The sequence below is a fragment of the Dermacentor variabilis genome, chromosome 8, assembly GCF_050947875.1.
Source record: "Dermacentor variabilis isolate Ectoservices chromosome 8, ASM5094787v1, whole genome shotgun sequence".
In the NCBI taxonomy this organism is placed as follows: domain Eukaryota; kingdom Metazoa; phylum Arthropoda; class Arachnida; order Ixodida; family Ixodidae; genus Dermacentor; species Dermacentor variabilis.
This window is the reverse complement of record NC_134575.1, coordinates 158,309,191-158,334,487: the sequence shown is the minus strand read 5'-3', so window position 1 is coordinate 158,334,487 and position 25,297 is coordinate 158,309,191. Positions and strand designations below refer to the sequence as shown.

At 47.2% G+C, this 25,297-nt stretch overlaps 1 protein-coding gene across 1 annotated transcript in view; it reads right to left on the bottom strand.

Moving 5' to 3' along the window:
- Positions 1-512: 512 nt before the first annotated feature.
- LOC142591611 (uncharacterized) overlaps positions 513-25,297 on the bottom strand; it is a 72,313-nt gene continuing 47,528 nt past the window's right edge. Inside the window, exon 6 of the mRNA XM_075703913.1 lies at positions 513-571. Coding sequence (XP_075560028.1) covers positions 513-571 — 59 coding nt within the window. The remainder of the gene's footprint in view (positions 572-25,297) is intronic.

Sequence of the window (25,297 nt, the reverse complement as noted above, 5' to 3'; positions counted from 1 at the left end):
AGTGGACTTTCCATCGTTCGTCGAACTTTCCTCCTCTCTAGGGGGGAGCCCTCTGTAGGGGCAGCAGCATCGGCGTCGCACGAGAGATGACGTAGACGCTCACGTCTACACGAGGCCCGAGTGGCTGGCACGCTCCGGCACGGGCTGGCGTTCCGAAGATTAAAACGAATGTTACGCTAAGAGATTGAGGTCGGTTCTTCCTCTCCTGCGAGAGCCCGAGACTAACGATTTACGTGGTCGCTCGTCACCACAACCTATTGCGAATGAAAAAAGACTAGGTAATCCAGAGCACTTTGCAATTAACTTCGCCGGCAGAAACTTACCGCCGGCGATACTTTATCGGTGTTTCACCCTAAACGTGTGCCTCTTCAGGTCGAGACCAAAAGCTTGCTTAAATTGTCGGAAATTAGGTCATTATGTGTACAACCCCGACGAGCAATCCCCAGATGCCGAAGGTGCGGAGAAGAGCACTCATCTCCACAGGAGGGAGAGAAGCCGACGTGCATCCCACTCTACGCCTTTTTGTCACTGGCAACACCCAGCGGGTAGTCGAAACTGCACACGGCGCTTCCTACAACCAAAACAGAGCAAGAGAACAACGTCAAAAAGTAATACCAAGACCGCAGATAGACCAGGCGTTCCCGCTTAAGAGGGCGAAACCAAAGCGTCTTTCGAGACCGCTCCCAGTGATTTCGAGACTGCTCCCAGGCTACAACTAAGAACCTGATAACCTGACAATCACGTAGCCTGGAGCAGCGGTAAAGCTGAACGCCTCTACCAAACAACACCGCAAGTGACCACCTCGTTGGGGACGCCGTCAGAGTAGCAGTCACGAAACATACAGACAGCGACGCAGACAAAGGAAGAGCGTTGCGACTCCAAGACCAGCCAGGCTGCCCGAGAAAAGTGCCACCCCAGAAGGCACCAGCACAGCAAGCTACAACCGCAATAACAGGACCAACCGGGGAGGGAGCTGGCGGAGCAGGTAAACCTTGTAAAACAACAATTGGCTGCTGCTAATGACAAAATTCGCCAACTCAATATCAAACCAACCCCACATAGTAAATCAAAGAATATTAGTGCGAACAGACCAGTGGTTCAACTAGAAACCGCAAATCGAGCAATTCGTTATTTATGGCAGTAATGTGAGCTTTTTTCATAAATATGTACAGTTTTCCTGATTTTCTTTGGTTTGCGGGTTAAAGCGTTAATTGAAAACGCAAGCAGGCAGTGGTCGCTTCTAACAGGTAGGTAGGTAGGTGCGTAATCTCCGAGATTATATTAGGGTGGGATGTGAAAACCAGGTCAAGGGTGCTTGCACCATTAGAAGCTACACGTGTAGGTTGTGTTAGTAGTTGCGACGATGAAAAAACTGCGCACATTTCTAAAACCTCCTTAGCTTATGCCGAAAAGCGAGAGAGTGAAGAAGGTTCATCTTTCCAGGATATGTTTGGAAGATTAAAATTGTCCAAAGGTAGGATGGGAGCTGAAGCAAGTCGCGTGCGCACAAGGTTTATACTGTCGCGTAAGTCATAAAAACGTAGGTTGTGCAGAAGGTGAGCGGTAGCATGCGCCTGTGATAAATTCTTTGTAACCTAGACGTACGGAAACCCAGAGAGCCTCTAGATCGTCGCTCGTACAGACAAGAGAAGGCGGAATGTCATGAAAATTGCAAAAAGGACGCCACCTCCTCTTCGCGAAGTACGGTCCCAGCGATGAACATGAAATTGCAAAGCACCGTGAAACACGTCTGTGTCATTGACATGCGCAGGTAACCATGTTTCCGTCAGCGCAATGATTTTTGCAGAAGATGTGTCAATTGCAGAAGATAAAGAATTGTATTTGTTGAAGGTGCTTCTGACGTTAGAATATAAAACGGAAACTTCAGTAAATGCAGAAAATAAACCACTGCCCCTCGCGCTTTCCCAGATCGGAGGACATAGAGTAACAGGATATGCACGAGCAATATTATCACTACGTTGCTTGATTTCTTCAATTTGATCTGAATTGCCATTGTACATGTAAAATGGCTTCCGGATTAACTTGTCATATCGTAATTTAGAAGGGTCAGAATAGGCTTGGCTCTCACCGAATGCAATCAGGGGCGCTATAACGTAAAACTATTCGAAACTTTTCTATTCCAATTGTGTAATCAGCCACGCGCGATTGGTCAAAACTTTTTTTGGACCACCCCCATTTCATGTCTGTCAAGCGACGTCACGAAAACCGCGATAGCTCCCCATCTGATATGATGTGTACACACTGTTTATGCATAATTTGACCGAACAAAACAAAAATTATTTCTGATTCGATGGCTTTTTGCCATTAGCCTTCGGCTATTAGTCAAAAGGTTTCGGGCTGCACCCACTTCACCTGCCTGTCACGCGACGTCACGAAACCGCGAAAATTTACCGTGTCAGAGTGACGCGTGCGCGTTAAAGATGCATTAATATTCCGAACAAAACTGAATATTCTTCTGAATTGCCGCAGCCTGCCCCGCCCCGAAAGGAATAAAAGATGACTCCCGCCGATCGCTCCGGCATTGGCTACTCGCCCCTGGCGGAGTGCATGGGTTTATTTGCGTGTAATAAAACATTTTGCGTGGCCGTCTAACGTTTTCGAGAATTTTCGGCACGTTTAGGAGCTCGTTCTGCCAACTCATCTTTGCTGAAGATCCGTTTCAGCGTCATTCTTAAGCTTTTGTTACATGGCGCCGCGACTTTCGATGAGCCACCGCTAGCTAAGTAAGAGAAAGCGGACCAATCGCAGACGCCGGCACCACCCTCTTCCTCGGGTTATCGATATTCAGTGCAGTGGCTCGGCCCCATCGGATCCCTTTCCACTTGAGCATGCTCCTCGCCTCTTATGAGCCAATTAGATAAGACAAGGCGCTCAGTGCAGGTAATGCTATTCGTTTTTCACGCAAACAAAAGTGACCTCCTATGAACGAGGGGAGCATTTGATTGGTTTGTTCAGACAACCCTGCGGGTGACCGTCCGATGCTTGCGTCGGTGGTTACGCAAATTTGACGTCAGGAGATTGGAATAAAAACATATTCGAATAGTTTTACGTTATATGGCCCCAGCTTTCTTCGCGCGGTTCGGGTGCAACATAATCTTTACCTAAAATGAGATCCTTATGCTTGAATTAGATGCGGAGAGACTTGATTTTCTTTGGTTTTGAAGTTTGCAAACTTCACAATGACGGGACGGAATTTATTAGGCGCATACGAACCAAGGCGGTGCGCAAGTTGAATTTCGCCTGCGTGAAGTGGGTCGGTAATACTGCTAATTAATGTGCTTATATTCGACTGTGTTTGCTGCCATGTCCGCTTATTATCAGGGAGGCCATAGAAAATGGCGCCACTGATCTTCCAATTCATTCAAACGAGTCTCAAAAAGATTATTCCGAGTGCTAACTTCGTCAGTTGTTTTTGATATGCTGGATTCTTTCAGGCTGACATTATCAGTGTTTTGAGACGATTGCTGTAGTGCGTCTAAGCTTTTGATAATGCCATAAACGTTTGATTGAAGGGATTTTTGTCCGCTTCTTATGACTTTAATATCAGCAGTAATCTCGGCCTGGCACTTCGTTTGTAAGGAACGCGTATGCATGTCCTTTGTGAGCTTGAAGATTATGCTCATCTGCTCAGAGGAGTCATCTAGCAAGGATTCAGTCTCAAGCGGAGATTCAGAGCGGGTGTTAGGGCTAGGGTTCAACTCGATGTCCCCCAAGCACAACAAAAAAAATGCCATAAACAAACACTCACACGCAGTTTCACAGAAAACTCTTGGGCACGGGAGCAGGAGCAAACACGGGTTATCGCTTTTCTTAGCGTACAAAGAAAATGAAGCGCAAATCTACGAAGGGAAAACAATGGTTGAGAGACAACCAACGGTACTGCTCCCGTGCCCACTGATGGTGGACGGGACAGGCGGGCTTTTTATATAGCTGCCAGCAGGTGATGTCACGCGTGCTACGCTTCCAAGGGAAGGGAAGCGTAGCAGAGGGTGGCAGAAAGTCAGGGGGGGGGGATGAAATTAAGAAGTTCGCAGGGACGACATGGCCACAGTTAGTACGTGACCGGGGAAGTTGGAGAAGTATGGGAGAGGCCTTTGCCCTGCAACGGGCTTAACCAGGATGATGATGATGATGATGATGTTGATGATGATGATGATGATAATGAGGCGATGTCGCCGGTGAGGGCAAGGGGCCGCCAGGGGTGATTTGCGCAGATACAGTCATGTCGATGAAGGGCGCAGCATTCAAGGTGCAAATAGGCCGGAGCGGCTGGAAATGCTGAACATCGGAGTCAATGATGCCGTGCGTTAAGGTTGATAACCAAGCAAGCCAGGAGACAAGTAGCGCCTGCGAAGTGAAGACATACTGGTTGATAACCATGCCAGCGGTACTGCTCACGTACCCACGGAACATTAGCCATGACAGCAACCACGAAACACAGCTCATTGTTCGGTGCCCGCTTAAACATAGGTACATCTGCGAGCCTGTGGACAACTTCCGCAAGTGCGTGCGCGTCTCTGGACACCTGTGGTGACCGCAGCGTCTGGCCTGGCATGTCGAGATCGCTTCCAAGTAATAAAAACGAAATCGCGCTTTACATCACATGTAAAGTCTAGCTGCAGCGAAGTTTCACTTAGGCAAAGTGGATTATAAATGAGTAGCGTATAAGCTATCGTAGCAATATTGGCACAGATACGTACCTGGTAATTCTTTTTGTTTTCAACAGCCAGCATGTAATGAGACGGTGTGTGTACTCCGTAGATAGCGGATATGACGCAATGCCAAAGCGTATTTTGAAGCTTTTGAGCTAGCTATTTCTCAGTAATCTGAATTCCGCGTCATTTCAGCAACTGAGTGGCTTTTTTGTCAATTTCGGTGTCGATAACATCCACTTTTCTGGCTTATCCTAATGCACTCGCTTGAGCTCAAGCGTGATGTTTTGCACGAAGATTATTTTTTCCTATGCTTTCTGAAATAAGGCCAATTTTGCTGCCCGTAATTTTCATGCAGTTCGTCTTCAAAATATTGAACGTAGTTTTAGCAGCAAGGCACAATAATCTGTTTTCCCCTAAGAGGCAGCGAACTCTCTTTGAACTGCAGTGAGTCCTGTAGAGAAATGCATATCGCTTATTTGTCATTGCTGCCCGTTCCTTGTCCACTACCCATAGTCTCTTTTACACTCAAAAAGGTATTCAGAAACTTTTACTGAAGTTGTCTACGTATCCGTAAGCACACCCTGAAATATTATTTGGCCCACCCCCAAATTTGAAGTTCGCGCAACCCCACATTATATTTATTTTTTTATTTACTCCTTCCGGGCGGTTACAATGTGGGAAGGATACGTTTAATCAATGCAGCACATTTCCGACTCCTTTTGAAAAGTTTCCAGTGAACAAGCGTTAACAAATACGCGTCGGCCAAGGTTATTTCATTCCATAATTGTTTTAGGCAGTAACGAATATTTATAAACGTCACTTCTTGGCACGTAGGGTATAAATGCAAAGTCACGGTTAGTCCGAGATCATGATCTACCGGACGGCTGCAGTTACATGCTGGAATTCAAATTTGATCTAGTGTGATAGAGCTGGTAAAGGTACTTAGGCCTAGTAATTTTCTGCTTACAGCCAAAGTTGGTACGTGCAAGTTGGTACGTGCTCTGCACGTGCAAGAAGCTCTGTATTGAGTTTTTTTCTTCGGTAACAGGAAGATGCATACCTCGCTGCCAATATCTGCAGACGTTCAAATTTGTCAGCGAGATATTTTTGATTAGGATCCCAATTTATATTTCCGTTTTCCAGAGTTATCCTGACTATTCATTTATATGCGTTTAGTTTGACATCTCCTGGTGCATCTTTTAGCGTTCGCTGTAGGCATCCGAATTTTTGTTGGGCTGTTGCACATATATTTGGTACATGCTCACTCCAATTCATCTCATGAGAAATCGTAATACCGAAATATTTTAATATACGGGAACGTTTTATTTGTGCGCTGTTATTTATGCACTCCAACACAAATGGCGTCTTCTTTGACACAATCATAGAAGTGGACTTTTCACAATTGATTTGCATGCTCCATTTTACAATCATATACAATTTTCAGAGAGTCATTCACCAGGACCAGGTATTGCAGGATTTTTATGCGACAAAATAACATAACATCCTCCGCAAACAATCGCACTTCGACCGGAGGACGTATCTTCTTCACCATATCAGTGGTATATAATAAAAACAATATAGGACACAGAACAGACCCTTGCGTAACCCCATATGATACCGATGAAGTCGAAAAGCATTCTTCATCTATTACTACGAACTGTTCTCTGTTAATTAGGTAAGCCTGGATCTAATTGATAATTTGTTCATCAATACCAACTCATGCAGTTTGCGTAAAAGGTTGACATAACATATTTGAAGAAAAGAAATGAGCGCTAGAAAGACGGGGACTAACAGAAGAACATGTACGACGGAGAGGCGCGTCCTGTCCGCGTTCTTTGCAGCGCTAATTTCTTCAAGTATGTTAAACCAACTAGCCCACATGAAGCTTCTGCTGCTACAGGTATGACATACTTTGTCAAATGCCTTGGACGGATCTGTCGTGATAACATCAATTTGATGTCTGGAGTTTATGGCTGAAGGAAAAGCATTAGTAATTTAAGAAAGTTGTGTTGTTGTCCAGAGACCGCTAGGGAAGCTATGCTGCTTACCATGGCTTTCGTACCGATTTCAGAAGCCTGCACACTTTTTTATGCCTTTGATTTTGTAACCCCCCTTACGCAATGCCCCCATAGAGCCTGTAAGGAATTGGAGATAAGTAAAAAAGCTGATTACTTTTAATGTATTCTACAACATATCTTGATATACTATGCCCTAATATTTTCCATGCAGAACATGTGACAGATATAGAACGATAAGTGGAAATGTCCAATTTATTTCCAGATTTAAAAACGGGCCGAGCTCGCGCTAACAGCTAGTGACTCGGTACCGTGCTGTGACGTAACGATGCTATGAATATCTTCTATAACAATTAGCAAACCCATTCGCAGCAACGTCTAAAAAACTCGTTATTTATCTAATCAGTACCAGGCGATTTATTAGGATCCAGCTTTAAAATTGATGAAATTACACCTTCTTGCGATGTGACAATGCCATGACATTCTGCCTGCCTAAGGCTTTCATTGAGGCTTTACCTTGTTTTGAAGTAAATACAGATATAGAGGAACTATTAAATGCTTGAGAGATTGATTTAGGTTCACAGCATTAAGCACAATTTAGTAGTACTCCATTTATTATTGCATTAGAGCCAGAGAGGTACCTCCAAAATTTTGGGGGACCGCTAGTCATATACCCTGCCAGTGTTGTATAAAGAAAATGCGTTTTGGACTCCTTCCGTTTTTTTTTTTTGCACTTGCGCTCTGAGTGTAGCAGCTACGCTGCCCGGTTTGGGTTTGTTTTTATGAGCACGTTGCAGATGTCATATTTAAGGGGTGATATCTCGAGTAATACACAGATTCTGTTTTCGAGACCACTTTTTGCTTAGTGGTACTAATTTCTGCAGACACTGCCTCACAGTTGAAAGGAAATATTGCCACAGGTTCTTAACGCTATAATCTTGTGGCATTTTATCAAATACAGATTCCAAGTAAATAATTCACTGAAGTGTCATCAGCTGCGTTGAACTTGTAAATGTTTACCACATTCTGCTTTCAGGCGTACTACTTTGTCAAAGATTGGTGGTAATGTATTCCCACTCTCCGAACCGGAGGGCATGGGGCAACAACAAACTCGCACCGCGTGCATTTATGAATGGTTTGACTGCTGACCGGCGATAAGATCCACGCCTGATCGACCGTGGATCAGAGGGATGAGACGGGAGGCGACATAAGAACACACGCTCAACCTAATAAAATAAAATCGGGCCAGAGGCATGACAAAAAACAGAATAAGCAAAGTGCAAGCAGGTGGTGCAAAGCTTCGAGGAAGGCGTGCGGGTCACACACAGCACACTCTGACACGAGCCACGACACAAAGCCTGCCACATGGAAATTTACAACAGTCGCAAAATAATTAATAAATGCCCGACACAAAGGACAAGTACATGTGACAATAAACGCGGCAAACACTGCACTAACAGAAGATACAAAAATGAATACGCGATGAATAAGTAAATGAAAGATGAAGCGCGATTTAAAAAGAAGAGTCCGGCGGAAAGTTCCAAGAGCAGGTTGGGACACGAGCCTTATCTGTGGCATGTTCACCGAGAACCCGATCTGAAGAAGCGTCGGGTTGCTGGTACCTCGCTGCCGAAGATCATCGCGGACTTGCGCCCTGTGTCGATCTAGCGGCGCAGAGTTCGGCCTGCAGTTTCCAGCCTGCCGATCACATCTTCAGCTGTCTCTCGGTGCACGACCGCACCTCGTCCAAACTAGTCTCCCGCTCGCCGAGGCCACATTGTCTCTCGTCACGCTTACGGCGACCCACATGACCAAACGGTTCGGCGAGTTCAGGAACAAAAGTGATCTGGCCTACCTTCCACTGCGTAAGCGACGCTGCGGCTGCGGTGGCAATGGCGGCCATGCTGTGATCGAGGCGGGCGCGCACTTTGTGACACCACACCGACGACAAGAGTGTTATCCTAATAACATTCCAAAAACCAACACATAGTCGTGCACGCGCTCCTGAAGGAGACCGTGCTCTCTACGTACTTTAAGGTCACGCGCGCAATCACGTCTTCGTGTGAGTCACGGTTCGTGGAAGGCGCGAATGACTTGGCCGCGCACATCGCCGCGTCGTCCTGTCAGAACACTCCACAGCACAAATAAATTGTTACATAAAACAAAAGGACTTGAAATAAACTGCTCAAAATAAATGTAATAATCTATTGTTCCCCTTGCGCCGTGTGACTACTGGCAAAAACCACCGCAGAGACGTATTGCGCACTCGACACGCAACACGTATTACATACAAAAAAAGAGAGATCGGTGTATGTGTAGGGCCCCACAATCAAACAATTAACAAACTCAATAATAGATAAAAAAGGAACATGGTATGGACAACTAAACTAAATTAGCACTTAAGTGCTGGTTACACTTCTCAATACCCGCTTTACTTCAGTCGCACTCGCTCAGGTCGCATTCCTGCCGTCCCCCGATCTCTCCCGAATCAACGGTGACGAGACACAGTACTCGTTCCACAGCGGTATCTCATTTTGCGCCCCAGCTGCCTGCTTTTCACTCGGTGATTGGCATAAACTGACCCCTTCCTGATCCTCACCCATGCGCAGCGCATGACCAATCGGCTTCTACGAAGGGCGCGGCTCAGTGGCGCTTGTCGCAGATAACCTGAATATCTCGATAACCAGAATATCTCTTTGGTGGCGATGATCGGTGCCCCGCCACCGCCAACCTCTGTGGACGAGTCAATCCAGTCCATAACCCTTAATGACCACCCCTCCTCATACATGTCCTGCCCATGCCCATTTCTTTTTCTTGATTTCAACAAAAAGTTTCAGTTTGTCGACTCCCAAATGTCAAGCTGGCCGACCCCCAAATTTCAGTTTTTTTTAATGATGTGGTTTTACGTGCCAAAACCACTTTCTGATTATGAGGCACGCCGTAGTGGAGGACTCCGGAAATTTTCACCACCTGGGGTTTTTAACGTGCACGTAAATCTAAGTACACGGGTGTTTTCGCATTTCGGCCCCATCAAAATGTCGCCGCCGTGGCCGGGATTTGATCCCGCGACCTCGTATCAGCAGCCCAACACTATAGCCACTGAGCGACCACGGCGGGCGAAATTCCAGCTTGCCCACTCTCAAGTTTCAAGTTGGCCCACCCCCAAATTTAATTTAGCCCAACCCCAAATTTTAACTTCTCCTACCTGCAATGTTCAACTTGACCCACCCTCAAGATTGAAGTTGATCCACCCTCAAATTTCAGTTCGCCCACCCCAAATTTTAATTTGGCCCACCCCTACCATTGGTTTCCCCATGCATATTCTATGCAACCCGATGTATCTATGCAGGCATTTACTGAACATTATCATTTTTGTTTCGGAAGTTGATTACTGAGTACAAATCATGTACATTTACACTATTGTCACAATTACATGTCCTCACTTCGTAAATTACGCATTTTTGTGCACATAGAAAGCATCCTACTTTTTGCGCGACAGACTGATTTTGCTTTGGTACTCGACAAAGAGTGCCTACGCATTAAAACATAGGATTGTTATTTCATTTCTCTGCCACAATTATAGAGGCTTCTGTAATTGCAGTGTCCTGTTTGAGTTTTAGGTGCTAGACGGCAAGAAAGTTAGAACACATTCACATGCTTCTAGTTAAATTGTCCAAGGAACAAAATCTGATTATAAAAGCGATGACTTAAGAAATGAGCAACACGGTACTGCGTTTTAGGAAGTACAAATAGAAAATGTAATAATTTGGAGCGCGCTCGTGAAGAAACGAAAACCGAAACTAAATCTGAAGTTTTGTGTTCCTACGATCTGATGGGAAATTCTGCAACTAAATAGCACGTTGCGTTAAAATTTCTGCGATCGCTCACTCTGCTCCCCGCTATCGTTGTGCGTGACTGTAACTTGTTTCGCAGCGCTTCGCTCCCTTTCGGATGTCCTGCCCGAGTCGGATTGTCCGGGCCAGCGAATGTATGGCGAAATGAAAACACGTAATGAGCTGCGCTCAGATTTCGCATCAGGAAGTATCATAATCTTCGACGAAATCTTTATTCTCGAACTTCGCAATGCTTCTTTTATTCGGATGGTGCTGTTTGTGAACAGTCGTTGCTCACATAAAAACAACCTTTACCATACAATACTTGCAGCCGAAAGGTGCGCGGAACAAAAAATATATCACCCTATTACTACGTTCAATATATGAGAATCGTAACAAATCATATTTTGATGCCGAGGAAATTTATAAACTTCTCGGATATAATTTCGTGTTTGAGCCATCGCTGATATACTACTGTGCCAGCAGTTTCTTAATCCACGATGTAAAAAAGTGAAACTGTGAAAGCTAGACGGTGCTTTCCATACTTCTATATTTGCCCTAGCGTATCCAGCTTTTCTGGACACAGGGTTTAGTTCGCGTGAATGCCACCACGTAGCGTACTCACCTTAAACTTTTCAAACTTCCCGCGGTGACGCCTGATGACGTCAACCCAACAAAAATAAAAAAAGTAAAAGCTATCCCTACCCATTGAACTTCGCCACAATGCTTGTCCCGCCGGCGTTATCAGTGTTCTTGATCAAGCGTATTCGCTCGTCGCCTGGAAATTACTCGTCATCCAGCGTTTACTCGCGACGAGCAATTGTTGATTCTGGGCTTTTAATGCGGTTCTTTTTTTTCCTCTTTTCTTTTCCTTTTCTTTTTCTTTTTTTTTTCATTCTACGGAGTAAAGAAGCTAGCCTAACCGTCAGAAGCGCTTCGGGGCAGCCTTTCTTCAGTCGGCACACATTGTTAACGTCCGAACATCGCACAGCGCCTACTAGAGACGCCATCGTGGACGGATTTTGATTTTCCCCTATCGAATTCTTTAAGGTGCACACAGTTATTTCACTAGCGACCTTGCAATGCGCACTCATGGGCTACCGCCGCAGCTGCAAATCTAGATGTGCTTAAGTATTAAGACATATACATGGATATGTTGGTTTTTCACCTTGACACAAAAGTCACGAAACAAGAGTTGAGCAAACTGTCCCTGTGTCGTCGCAGGGCGTAAGGCCGGACTAGTTGGTATTCCATGCTAAAGTGACTAGCGCAAGAGTGGACACGGGACACTAAAGAGGTAACAAGGATAAGCGCTAACTTCCAAACTAGGCGCTTGTCCTTGTAGCGTCTTTAGTGTCCCCTGTCCACTCTTGCGCTAGTCACTTCAGTCTGTGTCGTCATCCGTTAGCATGCTATGGCCGAAGCTGCTCGCAGTATTAGGTCACATTTACTGGCCACCAGGCCAGGTACGCCCTTGAGTGCGCATAGATCGTACTTGCAGTTAGATTCCAAAGTAGTCTCCTATGGCGGTTATCCACGTGCATGAAGCAAGAACGCTATTTAAAATTATTGTGCAGTAATATATGCGGGATTTGTATGTTCTCCACATTCTGTACTATGTTGCCGTTCCGCCTTTATTATATAGCCGCAATGTAGACTAGCAGCTATCGAACGCCATAAAGGCTATCCACATATTCAACCCTTAATGACCATCGGTTATCTTCCCTCCTCATTACATGTTCTGCCCGTGCCCATTTCTTTTTCTTGATTTCAACTAAGATATCTTTAACTCGCGTTTGTTCTCTCACACAATCTGCTCTTTTCTTATCCCTTAACGTTACACCCATCATTCTTCTTTCAATAGCTCGTTGCGTCGTCCTCAATTTAAGTAGAATCCTTTTCATAAGCCTCCAAGTTTCGCGCCGTAGGTGAGTACTGGTAAGATACAGCTATTATACACGTACTGGATTCCAAGGGAAGGGAAGCGTAGCAGGGAGTGGCAGAAAGTTAGGTGGGCGGATGAGATTAAGAAGTTTGCAGTGGCGACATGGCCACAAGTAGTAGATGACCGGGGTTGTTGAAGTATGGGAGAGGCGTTCGCCCTGCAGTGGGTGTAACCAGGCCGATGATGATGATGACATATTCAAGGACCTCACGCGCAACTCCTGACACTTAATTGTATTGAAGAGTTGTGTGACTGCCCAGGACATCCTTAACGAGTGTTACATAACACATTACGAGGCTTTACTTGCCAAAGTCACGATTTTATTATGAGGCACGCCGTAGTGGAGGATTCGGGAATAATTTAGAACACTTGGGATTTTTAACGTGCGCCTAACCCTAAGTACGCGGGTTTTCGCATTTCACACCCATTGAAATACGGCTGCCGTAGTTGGGATTCAATCCCGCGACCTCGTGATTAGCAGCCGAACCCAATAAAAGCTAAGCAACTATGGAGGGGAGGGAATGTTGGCAGTAGGAGGAAGGTGACAGCCGGCACGTGCGACAATTTGTTCCCATCCTCATTACGCGAGAGTGGGTACCAACTGTCCAAGAATGACACCGTAGAATGCACTGTATTGAATGCGACGGAGTCCGCATCCAATATTTCAGACCCGAATCGTACTGTAACTACTGACGACCAGGCATCTCGCTAATATCTGCAGTCGCTTGACAGCTGCCGAGCGCTGGCGGCGGCCACAGGACCTACTTCACCTTTGTTCAACACTTGCCGACATTCTCGCCTTATTTCGCACCATTGCGTTTCAGCTGAACTGCTTCAACAGCCGATTTATTTGTGCCAGAATTTGGCCACCCTGTCAACGTTATGGTTTCTTATGTTTAAGTCACCTTTTATATTTAGGCTAATGCGGTCCTGAAGTTTCCAGCGGTTTCACCTTTCCCAAAATGCCCGCATTTTTGTCGACCTCTGTTCATATTTTGGATGATTTTTAATAGACGTGGAAACCATTGCGCGGCCCCCTGCCCAAGCTGCTCAAAAAGTCATTTTATATCCGTGAGGTCTTCTGCAAGCTTCCGCCTTCTTGCCGTTCATCAACCTCCTGATTTCCCTCTCAACTGTATCCCATTTTGACGACTCCAATCACACGGAAGTTCGCAAGAATATAATGTCTATGGGATTAAAGCCATTTAAATCAATTATAGTGTGGATACGACAGCCGCTTTTGCTCACTATGAATGGAAATATTGTGTTAATGAGCGCCATTCCTAAGCATTTAAATTGACAGCAAAAACATTATGCGGGTCCCATGTATGTGCGAATCGATGTAAGCAAAGCTTTCTGTGTTTGTTGTCATTGTCATACGTAATCTCCACAGAGTAGACAGGCACTCTCTAATGAAATGCTGTCAATGTTTGCATGATTACGCCTGCCATTGTGATGCAAATAAACGGAACTTCAACTAATTTTCTGAGAAATAAACGCTGAATGAAATGCTGACGTCATCCTAAACAAGATCAACAAGCGCCGTAGTGCTCGATCTTATGCTGTCCCTATTCGTAAGCTTATATTCGGGATTTTTTTTTTTGGGGGGGGGGGGCGATGTGCTCTTGAACCCTAGAAATGTCCCTCGGACGTCTCTGATGTGCTCGTTTTTATTCTCAAGTACCCAATTATTCTCAAGTAACCATGGCGTGTCGCGCAAGTATGACCACGCTGATTCATTATGGTTGACATATACTATTTTGTGCGTCATACTTCGCCACATTCATTTTTCAAACTGTGCCAGAGCTCGAAACGGGCGGTCAACTCACTACGTTCCTTTCCTCTGTTTACTTCCGCAAAGTGTGTGTTTATCGTTGTGGTTACCAAATACGCCCAGCAGTATGCTACCACTCAAGCCATTCTGGCGGCTGAGTAACTGAAGTCGCAGGTTATATTCAACATGGCGTCGACGTTCAATATGGCTATCCTCAATTACTTTTCGCGGACTTCTCTCACCACTTTCTCTCCTGTGTCATCTCTTACACTGCTCGCTCCTGCTAGATACAACACAAACACGCAATGACCTTAATGAAGTATCAATTACACGCTAGTTGACACGCTGTCGATGTATATTTCCGCTGAGCACCGGGATTGGACCGTGGTCCTGGCTATGGTGACATTATCCGTCTACAGCCTCGCTCAACAACACCGCTCGTTACTCATCACGTTCTTTTTTTGTTGTTGTTGTTGAAAAGAGCATAGTGTATTTCCTCTGAATGTGCTTTCGGCTTTAGGGGTGACCTTGCACGCCCGCTTATTCTGTTACGTTGACGGCGACCGTTGTCGTCAGGATGCCGCCTCATTTTGAGCTTCGCAGTCACCAGAGAGCACAGAAAGCTGTCTTCACAAACAAACCACCGGGATTCGCGCCCTTCTCCCAAATGCACCATCTTCCATTTGGGAGGTGGGCACGCTAAGCATTACGCTACCACCGGCCTCCACCAATTTCTGTTTATCTCCCTTCCCACTTCACGTTTTTGCCAGAGAATCGGGCATAACGGATGCAGAAATGAAAAAAGTAAGGATTGCTTGAGGCGCCAGCTGACACATGACCTTAACTTTGGCAGGTTATTCTCATTGGAGCGCATGTAGGCTTGCGGCTGCGTGCAGTTAATGGGTCGCCTTATCTTTATTGTAAATTTGCTTGCACCGACTCTTTCCAGCTAGAACTGAAATGCCGGACAAAAATGAGACCTACCATTGAATATCTTTTTCTTGCTTTCTAGGTTTAAACCAAAAACGGTCATTTACACAAATAGTGATTTTTTTTTAGAAATGGCATAAGGATACTATATTTCGAGGTCATGTCGTTTTGTCAATACGGGCCGGCCTCACAGTGTCAAAGGGCATCACAGTGCTGATGCATGCGGCAGGTTACTAAATGAAGAAGACAGGAAAGTAGTGTTTTTCAGTTCTCGCAATAGACCGAGCACAGGAGGAGAAGACAATCGATGTTGGAGCTCCGCAAAGGCAGTCTGTTGTTCATCAGTCCAGAGGAATGGCACGTCGTCACGTGTAAGGCGAAATAGCGGCTCTGCAATCTTCGAAAAATTTTCAATGAAACGTCGATAATAGGCACACAACCCCAAAAACCGTCGGACACTTTTCTTGTCGGTTGGAGTGGGAAAAGCAGCTACGGCATCAGTCTTCTCGGGATCGGGCCGAACACCTGCCGCGCTCACGACGTGACCAAGGAACTTCAGTTCCTCGTAACCGAAATGGCATTTCTCTGGCTTGAGTGTAAGGTCAGCCAATCGAATGGCTTCGAGTACATTCCGAAGGCGTCGAAGGTGCTCGTCAAAAGTCTCCGAAAAGATAACGACATCATCGAGATAGACGAGGCAGCTTTTCCATTTGAGGTCAGCGAGAACGGTATCCATCATTCGCTGGAATGTGGGTGGCGCGGAACAGAGGCCGAAAGGGAGTACTCTAAATTCGTAAAGGCCGTCCGGAGTCACAAACGCAGTTTTCTCGCGGTCCCGCGCATCTACTTCAATTTGCCAGTAGCCACTTTTCAGATCGATAGAGGAGAAATACTTCGCGTGCCTCAATCTATCCAGAGAATTGTCGACACGAGGCAACGGGTACACGTCTTTCTTTGTGACGTTGTTTAGCTTCCGGTAGTCCACACAAAACCGAAGCGTGCCATCTTTATTTTTAACGAGAACGACTGGCGATGACCAGGGACTGCATGAAGGCTGTATTACGCCGTCTTGAAGCATTTGCTTCACCTGCGTTTGAATCGCATGTCGTACTGTCGGGGAAACACGATAAGGCTGTTGCCGTATGGGGGGCACGTCGTCATAGGTGATGATACGGTGTTTCGTAATCGACGTTTGACGTATCTTCGACGACCGTGCAAAGCAAGAGTGAAACTCGAGCAACAGCTCGCGTAGGGGTTGTTTGTTCTCTTCAGGAAGCGTTGGACTAATGTCGACGTTGCGTATAGGTGGTTCAGCATTGTCGATTGCCTCGGAAACAAAACACTCAGTGACATCAGCGATCGGGTCGGCGTAGGCGATGACAGTACCGGGGAAAAGGTGCCGGTGTTCGTAGCTGAAGTTCGTGACAAGAACCTCACAGTGGCCATCATGGAGATCAATAAGGCTTCTTGCTACGCAAACACCTTGAGAAAGCAGGAGAGAGCGATTGCTTTCTGCGACCGCTTCACCGTATAAGAGTCTGTCACATGCCACCTGAACCACGACACTTGCACGTGGTGGTAACGTGACAGCGTCGTCGATGACACGAAGAGGTGCTCGAGGGTGGATGGTGTTGGTCGTCGCTGCGGCGCTCTTTGTCGAGAAAGTGACGAGGCGTTCTCGAATGTCGATGATAGCTCCGTGCTCCCTCAGAAAGTCCATACCGATGATTAGGTCTCGAAAACACTGAGGGAGAATGCTTAAGCTGGCAACAAACGTGGAGCCACGAATCTGTATTCTTGCCGTGCACATGCCGAGTGGGGTGATGATGTGCCCGCCAGCTGTACGAACTGGCGTCGGATTCCAAGGCGTGGTCACTTTCTTCAGAAGGGTGGCCAGTTTTTCGCTGATTATAGAATAATCCGCTCCAGTGTTCACTAAAGCAGTCAATCCACTTCCGTCGAGCAGTACAGGAATGTCCAAGGAAATTCTTTTTCTGTAATCAGCGGGTACTGTCGTCGTCGGTGTATCGTCGGTCCGTGTACGCGTCAGTAGGCGTCCTTGAGTACGTCCAGACTGAGCGGCCTCGCCCCCGAAGGCCGCTGTGGTTAGTTTTCCCGGCGCGGGCTGGGCGACCGACCCCGCACCACGCTCGAATACGTACGGCGAGTCGGAGAAAACCGCCGCGGCGAAGGGGAGCGTGACTGGTGTCGAGTTGATGGGGATCCGCACTGCTGGGCAACGTATTGTTCAATTTCAGGAGGACGCTGGCCGAACCTAGGCCGCGGCGAGTTTGCTGAAAATCCGCGTAGTCCGAGCTCTCGATAGGAGCACTGTCGGTAGACGTGCCCAGCTTCGCCACAGTGAAAGCAAAGGGGACGGCGATCAGGTGCCCGCCACACGTCTGATTTCCTTGAGGCCTGTCGGTGGTCCTGGTAATACGAGGCCGCTTGGACGGGCTGCAGCATGGCGGGGCACGCGGTGTGAAGCGGGGAGGGAGGTGGGGCAGGTTGCCTCAAAGCTTGCGCATACGACATACGGGAGCTGTCAGTTCTTAGTGGTCGAGCTTCTGTGTTGAAGGGTGGTTCTCTTAGCGCTTGCTGGACTTCGTCACGGAGAACGCTGGACAAGGAGTTGAGCGTCGGCTGTGAGGGTACCGACAGCTTCTGGAGTTCTTCGCGGTTTACGGAGCGAATGAGCTCTCGAAAGAAATCGACGTGGCCCCCGAGAGCTCCGAAGAAGTCCGTAGGTGAGGCAGCGTTTACTTGGCGTTCGTATGATGGTGCCCGCTGCCGAAGCGTTTGTTCCATGGTGACGGCCTCGAAAAGAAATTCTGACACAGTCTTGGGAGGACTGCGCACGAGACCGCCGAACAGCTGCTCTTTCACTCCGCGCATCAGGTACCGCACCTTCTTTTCTTCCGACATGATGGGGTCGGCTCGTCGAAAGAGACGCGTCATGTCCTCGACATACATTGCGACACCTTCGTTCGGCATTTGTATACGGGACTGGAGATCACGCTCAGCTCGCTCCCGGCGATCAGGGCTCGCATACGTCTCAAGAATCCGGCGTTTGAATTCTGCCCAGGAATTTAGGGCATCTGCGCGGTTCTCGTACCAAACACGTGCACCATCGTTCAGGCTGAAATATGCGTTTTTCAGTTTCTCTGCGTCATCCCACTTGTTGAACGCGGCGACACGTTCATAGTGGACCAGCCAATCTTCAACATCCTCATGTATGGCGCCGTGGAAGGGATTTGGCGTTCGCGGATTCAGTAGCGTACACTGAATCGGCGTTGGGCCTTCCATACCTGTTGGCGTGGTCGGAGCTTCCATTTTCTCTGCGAGGAGTCCAAACTCAGGGGCTTGTCCACGGATCCTTCTGCTGGCGCGGTGTACAGGCGTAACCACCGGTACGGGGCTGGAGCTCCTGCTGCTCGGAGGGGTGTTGTGCATAGATTAGATTACCCCGCACCTCCACCAGTTTGTCACGTGCTAACGCAAGAGTAAGTGACAGTACGAGCAGCCAGAGACGCAAAAAATGCCAAGCACTAAGCGACGGTTCTCCAGCTGGCGCGGGATCCTTGACCTCGTCGTCGTCTTCGCCGTTTTGCTGGGCACGCAATGCTGAATGGTCGCTCGCTCATAACACCAGGCGGCAATATTGTACACAGAACACAAGGCACCCACCACCAGGACACTATTTTTGACAACAGCGACACACAGTGGCAGAGTGATATACTACCTAAAGTGGTTTCATTTTATTTTTTTATCGCAGAACCGTGCGCACAGGTTGCGTCGCGCGTATATCGCAGCCACGTACGGTGGCCGCGCTCCTTTTCCTCTAACAATGTGGCCCCCGGCGGCTTCACGCCCTCCCGTAGGTGGCGGATTGGACTGTCACTCCAGAAGTTTAAATACACAACATCTTTGCATAGAAACTATGGCATGATTGTTAACATATTGTTGGCTTGGATATCTTTGGCACGAGGCCCAAAACCCTGTCTTCTAATGCCTTCTTATGTTTGCGTTCGCGTCTCTGTCTTGAAGGGACGCGCATCGTAACATGCTGCAATGGCGCTTGCGTTGAGCGTATGTATGGCAAAAAACGCGGTTCTAAAATGTCTGTTCACTAACTTGTGCAGTAAACCCATGTTTATAGTATTCGCGCAGTATAGTACTAGTATAGTAAGAGTCACGAGTATGGCATCTGTTACCGCAAACGTCATGTTATGTTCGTAACTTGTCGGGACAGCGTAGTTGTAATCCACAGACCCTGCCACTAAGGAATACGTGGCAATGCATGGCTGATAAATAAGTAATTGAGAAGATTCGTTTTCAGTAAAGGTTTGTTACCAAGAACGGCGGGAGCTTATACTGCCGCAAAGGACGGATGCTAGGCGGTGACTCCAATCATTTACTCGGCACATCACACATCTACACTGGAATTCAACTGGTTTCGCCAACTCTTGCTTATATTCTCTCGCCCCTAAGCTGCGACTTCGCTTGCCACCCGGGCCCCAGCTTTTCCTCTTTGTGCCGCGCTTCTTTCCCAATCTGCTGAGACGTGCTTCCACTGATGCATGCTCCTCCTTTTTCTCAATAAATTAAGGCATTCATTCATGCATTCCTAAGTTATTGCAGAAAATAGCGTGTCTCCATAACCACCCTGTCCCTCACCTGGACTCTCCCATCGCAAAGCAAAGTTGCTGTGTTGCAAATGGCTGGGCGTCACATATACAATTTTCTAGGAATGGCCAGTAGCACGGCGGGCAATTTTCGGTGGGTGACCAGACAGTATATAGAAAACCTTCCTTTGGGGGGGGGGGGGGGGGGCTTATCCACACTCATTGCTCTGCTTCGTGAGCTACTATTAGCCGCTACGACGAAGCACGAAATGAAAGAAACCTGGCTGGGCTGGTCGTGGGCAGCTCTTTTTGGATTCGTGATGCGCCGATTTAAAATATATATATTTCTTATCTAAGCCTAATTGACAGCGATATAGGCAAGGCGAGTTACGGTAGCTCGTTGGCTTGGACTAACGACGCTGTTCACGCAGCACTTTCGTCTTATGCGTGTTTGCGAACGGCAATAAAAGGCAGGAGGGCAACACTCCTTCCTAAAATGAAACATTCAGAATAACCCATTCTTTGGCGGTTGAACATGTGTCGGGGGTCCCCGATACGAACCACCTGCAAGTCTGTATCACCTTGCAAAGGGCAACTCAGATCAAACGTTGTCAAACGGATAGGCTTTCAATTATCATGATTATTTCTTTATTGACATTCCTTACCATGAGGTGAAAGCCGACTAATAAGCATTTAAATTTCCTGTGTTATTAAAGCATCCTGTTAATAAAAGCTTGCTGCGCTTTACAGCCCCCTAAATTAAAAAGTAATTTATGAAAAATAAATTGGTGCGGTAAATGTGTAAACGCAAACGCAAGAAAAGGCCTAGTCCGTTTCCGAGTATTCACTCGATGAAGATCGAGCGCCTCTATACTCTCACGTTGTAGTAATGTCAGGAGCAAAAAACTGCCAAAAGAGTCAGTCACCAATGTTACACATTATAAGATGAGCTTGCGCTGGAAAAGAAAGAAACACACAAACATAACGATGGCTGCGCGCAAATGGCTTCCTCTGACTCCGATCTACGGATCAAGGCGTCGGTTCGTCAGATTGGAATGCTCGTACATTGCAGCGCAATCTCGGGTCGTCAAATTTGATGGAGAATGTACGTCAGTATTCGCTTCACGCGCGCAATCTGATAAGGTAACGCTCTTTCGCTATTGAATCCGTGACAACATACTGGATATTAGAAACACATGCAGGCGCATCTTGAGCTAACTGATAACTTTGGAACTGTGGTTAGACGGTAAAAAAAGCCCCCCCCCCCCTAAAAAAAAGAATACATTTGCTTTCAATATTAGCTGAAACATAGTGCTTGTGGTTTAAAAAGAGCCGCCAACACTGCACAGCGGCGCCGACAAACAGGAAATTCAAGACCGAACCACTTTCCAATTACTGGTATTTATCAAACCAGCATATCGTGGTTCAATGTAGCCCTGTAGTCCAGGGGCGAGTTCTACCATGGGTACTGTGTCGGAGCTCATATTTAATGTCAGCATTAATTTTCACAAAATCACTGTATTTCTTTCTTTAGATCTTATTATTAGAGGGCTAAAATACATGCAGGGAAACCCTCACCTTAATATTTCAGTAGTTTTCGTTCTAACGTACATGTCGGTGCTGATCCATATGTTACAATGCACTGAAAGTGTGCTTAATGCTTTCCTCCAGGAAGCTGTTTTTATTCCTTATGATGCCAGGAAACCGAGGCTGATGCCACCAACGCTCAGAAACCTAATCGGGAGCGCGCAGAATGTTCTCTCACACCTTGTAGGATGTATCGTAGCACCGAGGTGCTTTTTGTATAATGTATGAGAATCGGTTGTAAAGAAAGAAGTGCAAGGTTGGGCCATGTGCTTAAGCTCATGAAGTGGATTTGTGCCAAGAAAATCCGGCCAAGCTTTCACACTTTATAAGAAGCCTACAGCACCACCAATGTGCCGGCTGCTTTTAACTGCACAAATGAAAACTGTTAAACCAATGCAAGCATTGGTGACATCATTTTATCATTCGAGTGTTCAGATTGGTAACCTCTGGATGCGGAGTAAGTTGAGAAGTTGTTTGCGTAATTAACGAAGCTACGTTAATTAAATTTTCAGTAATGGTTCTTACGTGGCTAAAGAAAATGAGCAGTTTGGAGCCCGTCCTCGAGATTATGCAGTCAAGCGAAAAAATTGCGACTAAACGTGCTTCTGTAAGAGCCATGCGAACCAAAATTTTCCTAGTAAACACTCTTGGAAGACGTAACTGACGCAGAAAAAGAACATCTGTAACGTCACAGGAAGAACAGCCCTTCACGACGGGACACAAAGGAGAAACCACACATAAACTGCGCTAACTTTAAGCGCTGTTCTTTATGTGATATGAAGCAACTAGCCCGTCAATCATTCCTTCCAAACCTGTAAAGTCAACCTGCCCACATCTAGCCTTTTGTGATGCTGTCATCAATAGTATGGCCCCGTCAACATGTTCCCCATGGCCACATAGTCGCGTTCCATCTCGAAGGCAAGCATTTTAAAGTTTTAGTGTCAATACGGCAGTGAACGTGTGCGGCCGCAAGCTAGCTTGGTCGCAGAAGCGATGCATGACGGAATGATATGCAGATTTAGCGCGTCGCTGGCATCAAGACAATTCGCTGCAGCCGAGGGAAGGAACATAACGAAAGTGAACAGCCTGGTAGCTGCTCACGGAGCCATGCCGATGGTGGCGGTGCCATCATGACGAAATCTGAGGCGGCGATATTGAAGGCTGAGGCGTTTTTTTTTTCTTTTACTACTTTTTTTTGCAACGAAGTCGTTAAGAGTAAGCTTTAACTCGGCCCCAACTCCAACGCGGCCTATTCAAATAGGTGTAAAACGCCGAAACTCTTTTCTGAGATAACCCTTGGGCCGATTTTGATGAAATTTGCTGGATTCGGGAGAGAAAGGAAAATTCTAGTGACTATTGGAAGCGGAATTTCAATTTAAGGCTTGAATTCTGGTAAAAGATTTTCAAAAATTCGAAAGCGTGAAAAATACAGAAGCACGAAGTTTACAAAGTAGTAACTCCGCATCAAGAACTGATATCGCGATTCTGTAAACATCATCCTTTAGATAATTCAAAGCGGACAAATCCAATATGCCGATTTATATCTTACGTGAAGTCGTTACGTTGTGAACAAGTGTTGTGGAAAAGCTGTATTTCCACATTACTAATTTTTTAGATTCTTGCGTAATATATAAATTTTGACCGCTTTAGATGTGCTGTTAGATGCAATGTACAGAATTGTGATAGCTTTCATTGCCGGAAGACAGAGTTGTGAACTTGATGGTATCGTTTTCTGAAAATTTTCGATTTTCGCCAATTTTGAACAAACAAATGATGACCTAAATCAAAATGCCAAACCAACAGTCAGTAGATTTTAAGTGTTTCTTTTAAGTGCAACCAACCTTGTAAAATTTGATGCAGTGGCTGTGGAGAAAAATGAATTCTTCTTTTACATGTATTTAGATAGGACCACCAGAGCTAAAGGTTCCTCTTAAGGGCTACTTTCCCCACCATCGCGTCCGCGTGTAGAGAAAGATCCCGAACATAGCGTAACACCGGCCTGACCCGCAGCGGAGGTGAAGCAAGCGTTCAGCTCTCCCCATACGTGGGCTGATCCGGAATATAATGCCATGCCAGGCCGGCCTGCGGCGGAGGTGAAGCAGGCATTAAGCCCTCTGATCCCGAAGATAGGGCCGATCGCGAAGATAGTGCAATGCGGGGCCGACATACAGCGGAGGTGCAGTTTGCCTTTAAGGGACCCACATACACAGCTTTGGTGGTCATCTTTTTTCACCGAGTGGGAGGGCACTCAGATTTTACTTATCAAACATCAGGTCATCGACGGCGAAACCAGGGACACCAAAGCCGTCCTCGGGCCCGACCTAAAAAGCGCCTTCGACAAAGTGACGCACTCTACCATCCTCGCGCAGGTGTCCCATGTAAACCTAGGCAAGAGGTCGTACAAATATTTCAAAGGCTTCCTCACCGGCTGAACGGCGGAGCTCAGAGCCAGCGACCTGAAGATGGACGATAAGACATTAGGGAGCCAGGACTCTCCCCAAGGCTCCGTCATCTCACCCATGCTATTTAACCTTGTTATAATTGAAGTTGTCAAAAGACTATGCCAACTTGAAGGACTGAAGCACACGATATACGCGGACGACATTACGCTGTGGGTGCAAGGGTGCCGTGACGCCGGCATAAAATCCACACTACAGATGGCCGTCGACACGATCTAAGAAAGCCTGGAAGGTACGGGACTGCGTTGCTCCCGAACTAAGTCGGAGCTCCTGCTTTACGAACCAATCGAAACGCACCGAATCAAGAAGCAAAGAAAACACGAAAAGATCAAGATCTTCACCAGGGATGGTAACACAATACCGACGGTCAGCCAGATCCGAGTCCTGGGCATGACGATCGAAGCGCTCGGCAGGAACGAAGACACCATCACCCGCATCATGGGTAAGGCGGCCAACGCTACGAGACTGCTCAAGCACGTTACCACCAAGAAGGGAGTCATGAAGGAGGAAAACTTCATCAGACTTATACACACCTTCGTACTCTGCCACATAGGGTACGTGGCAGCCTTCCACAAGTGGGTGAAAAGCGAAAAGAACAAGCTAGACAGCCTAATCGGGAGGGCTTACAAGACACCACTCGGTCTACCCGAAACTACCAACACGAAACGTCTCCTCCAGCTCGGCATACACAACACGCTCGACGAGATCGCCGAAGCGCAAAGAGCCGCTCAGTTGGAAAGACTGTCATGAACAAAGGCTGGCAGAATGATCTTGTGCAGTCTAGGCATCGGTTATTACGAACAGCAAGGACCAAAATGCCCCGTCCTCGACCACGTACGATGGAACGTGCGGATTCACCCCTTGCCGAGGAACATGCACCCGGAATTCAACGAAGGCAGAAGACGCGCTAGAACCAAGACACTGACGGACCTGCACGCGGAAGACACCGGCGCCAGATACATGGATGCAGCCGAATATGCCGGCCGCAACGGCTTCGCGATCGCGGTGACCGACTCCGGAGGCAACGTGCGGGCGACCGCCAGCACATCGAGCAAGCAAGTGGAGGAAGCAGAAGAAATAGCCATCGCCCCGGCCATCGTAGACCGAGAATGCCACATGATCCTCAGCGACTCTAGACAGGCGGAGAAGAACTACGCCAAAGGAAGAATTGCCCCAACGGCGGCACGCGTTTTGCTCCGACAGGCAGACCGCGACAAGAGAACTCAAATCAAGTGGTTCCGGGCGCACACAGGACAAGCGTCGGAGAAGCATGCCAATCGCAAGGAAACGTCACACGCCCGAGCGCGAGGACTAACCGACCGCGCCCAAGGCAATGGCTGCCCGCTGTGGTTCAGCGCCAAAGACCGTATGACCAGCTATAACGAACTGACCAAGGCTTTCGGCTGGCCCGCAGACTTCTCCCGCCGCCCTGCAAAAAGCTGAGCAGGTCGCA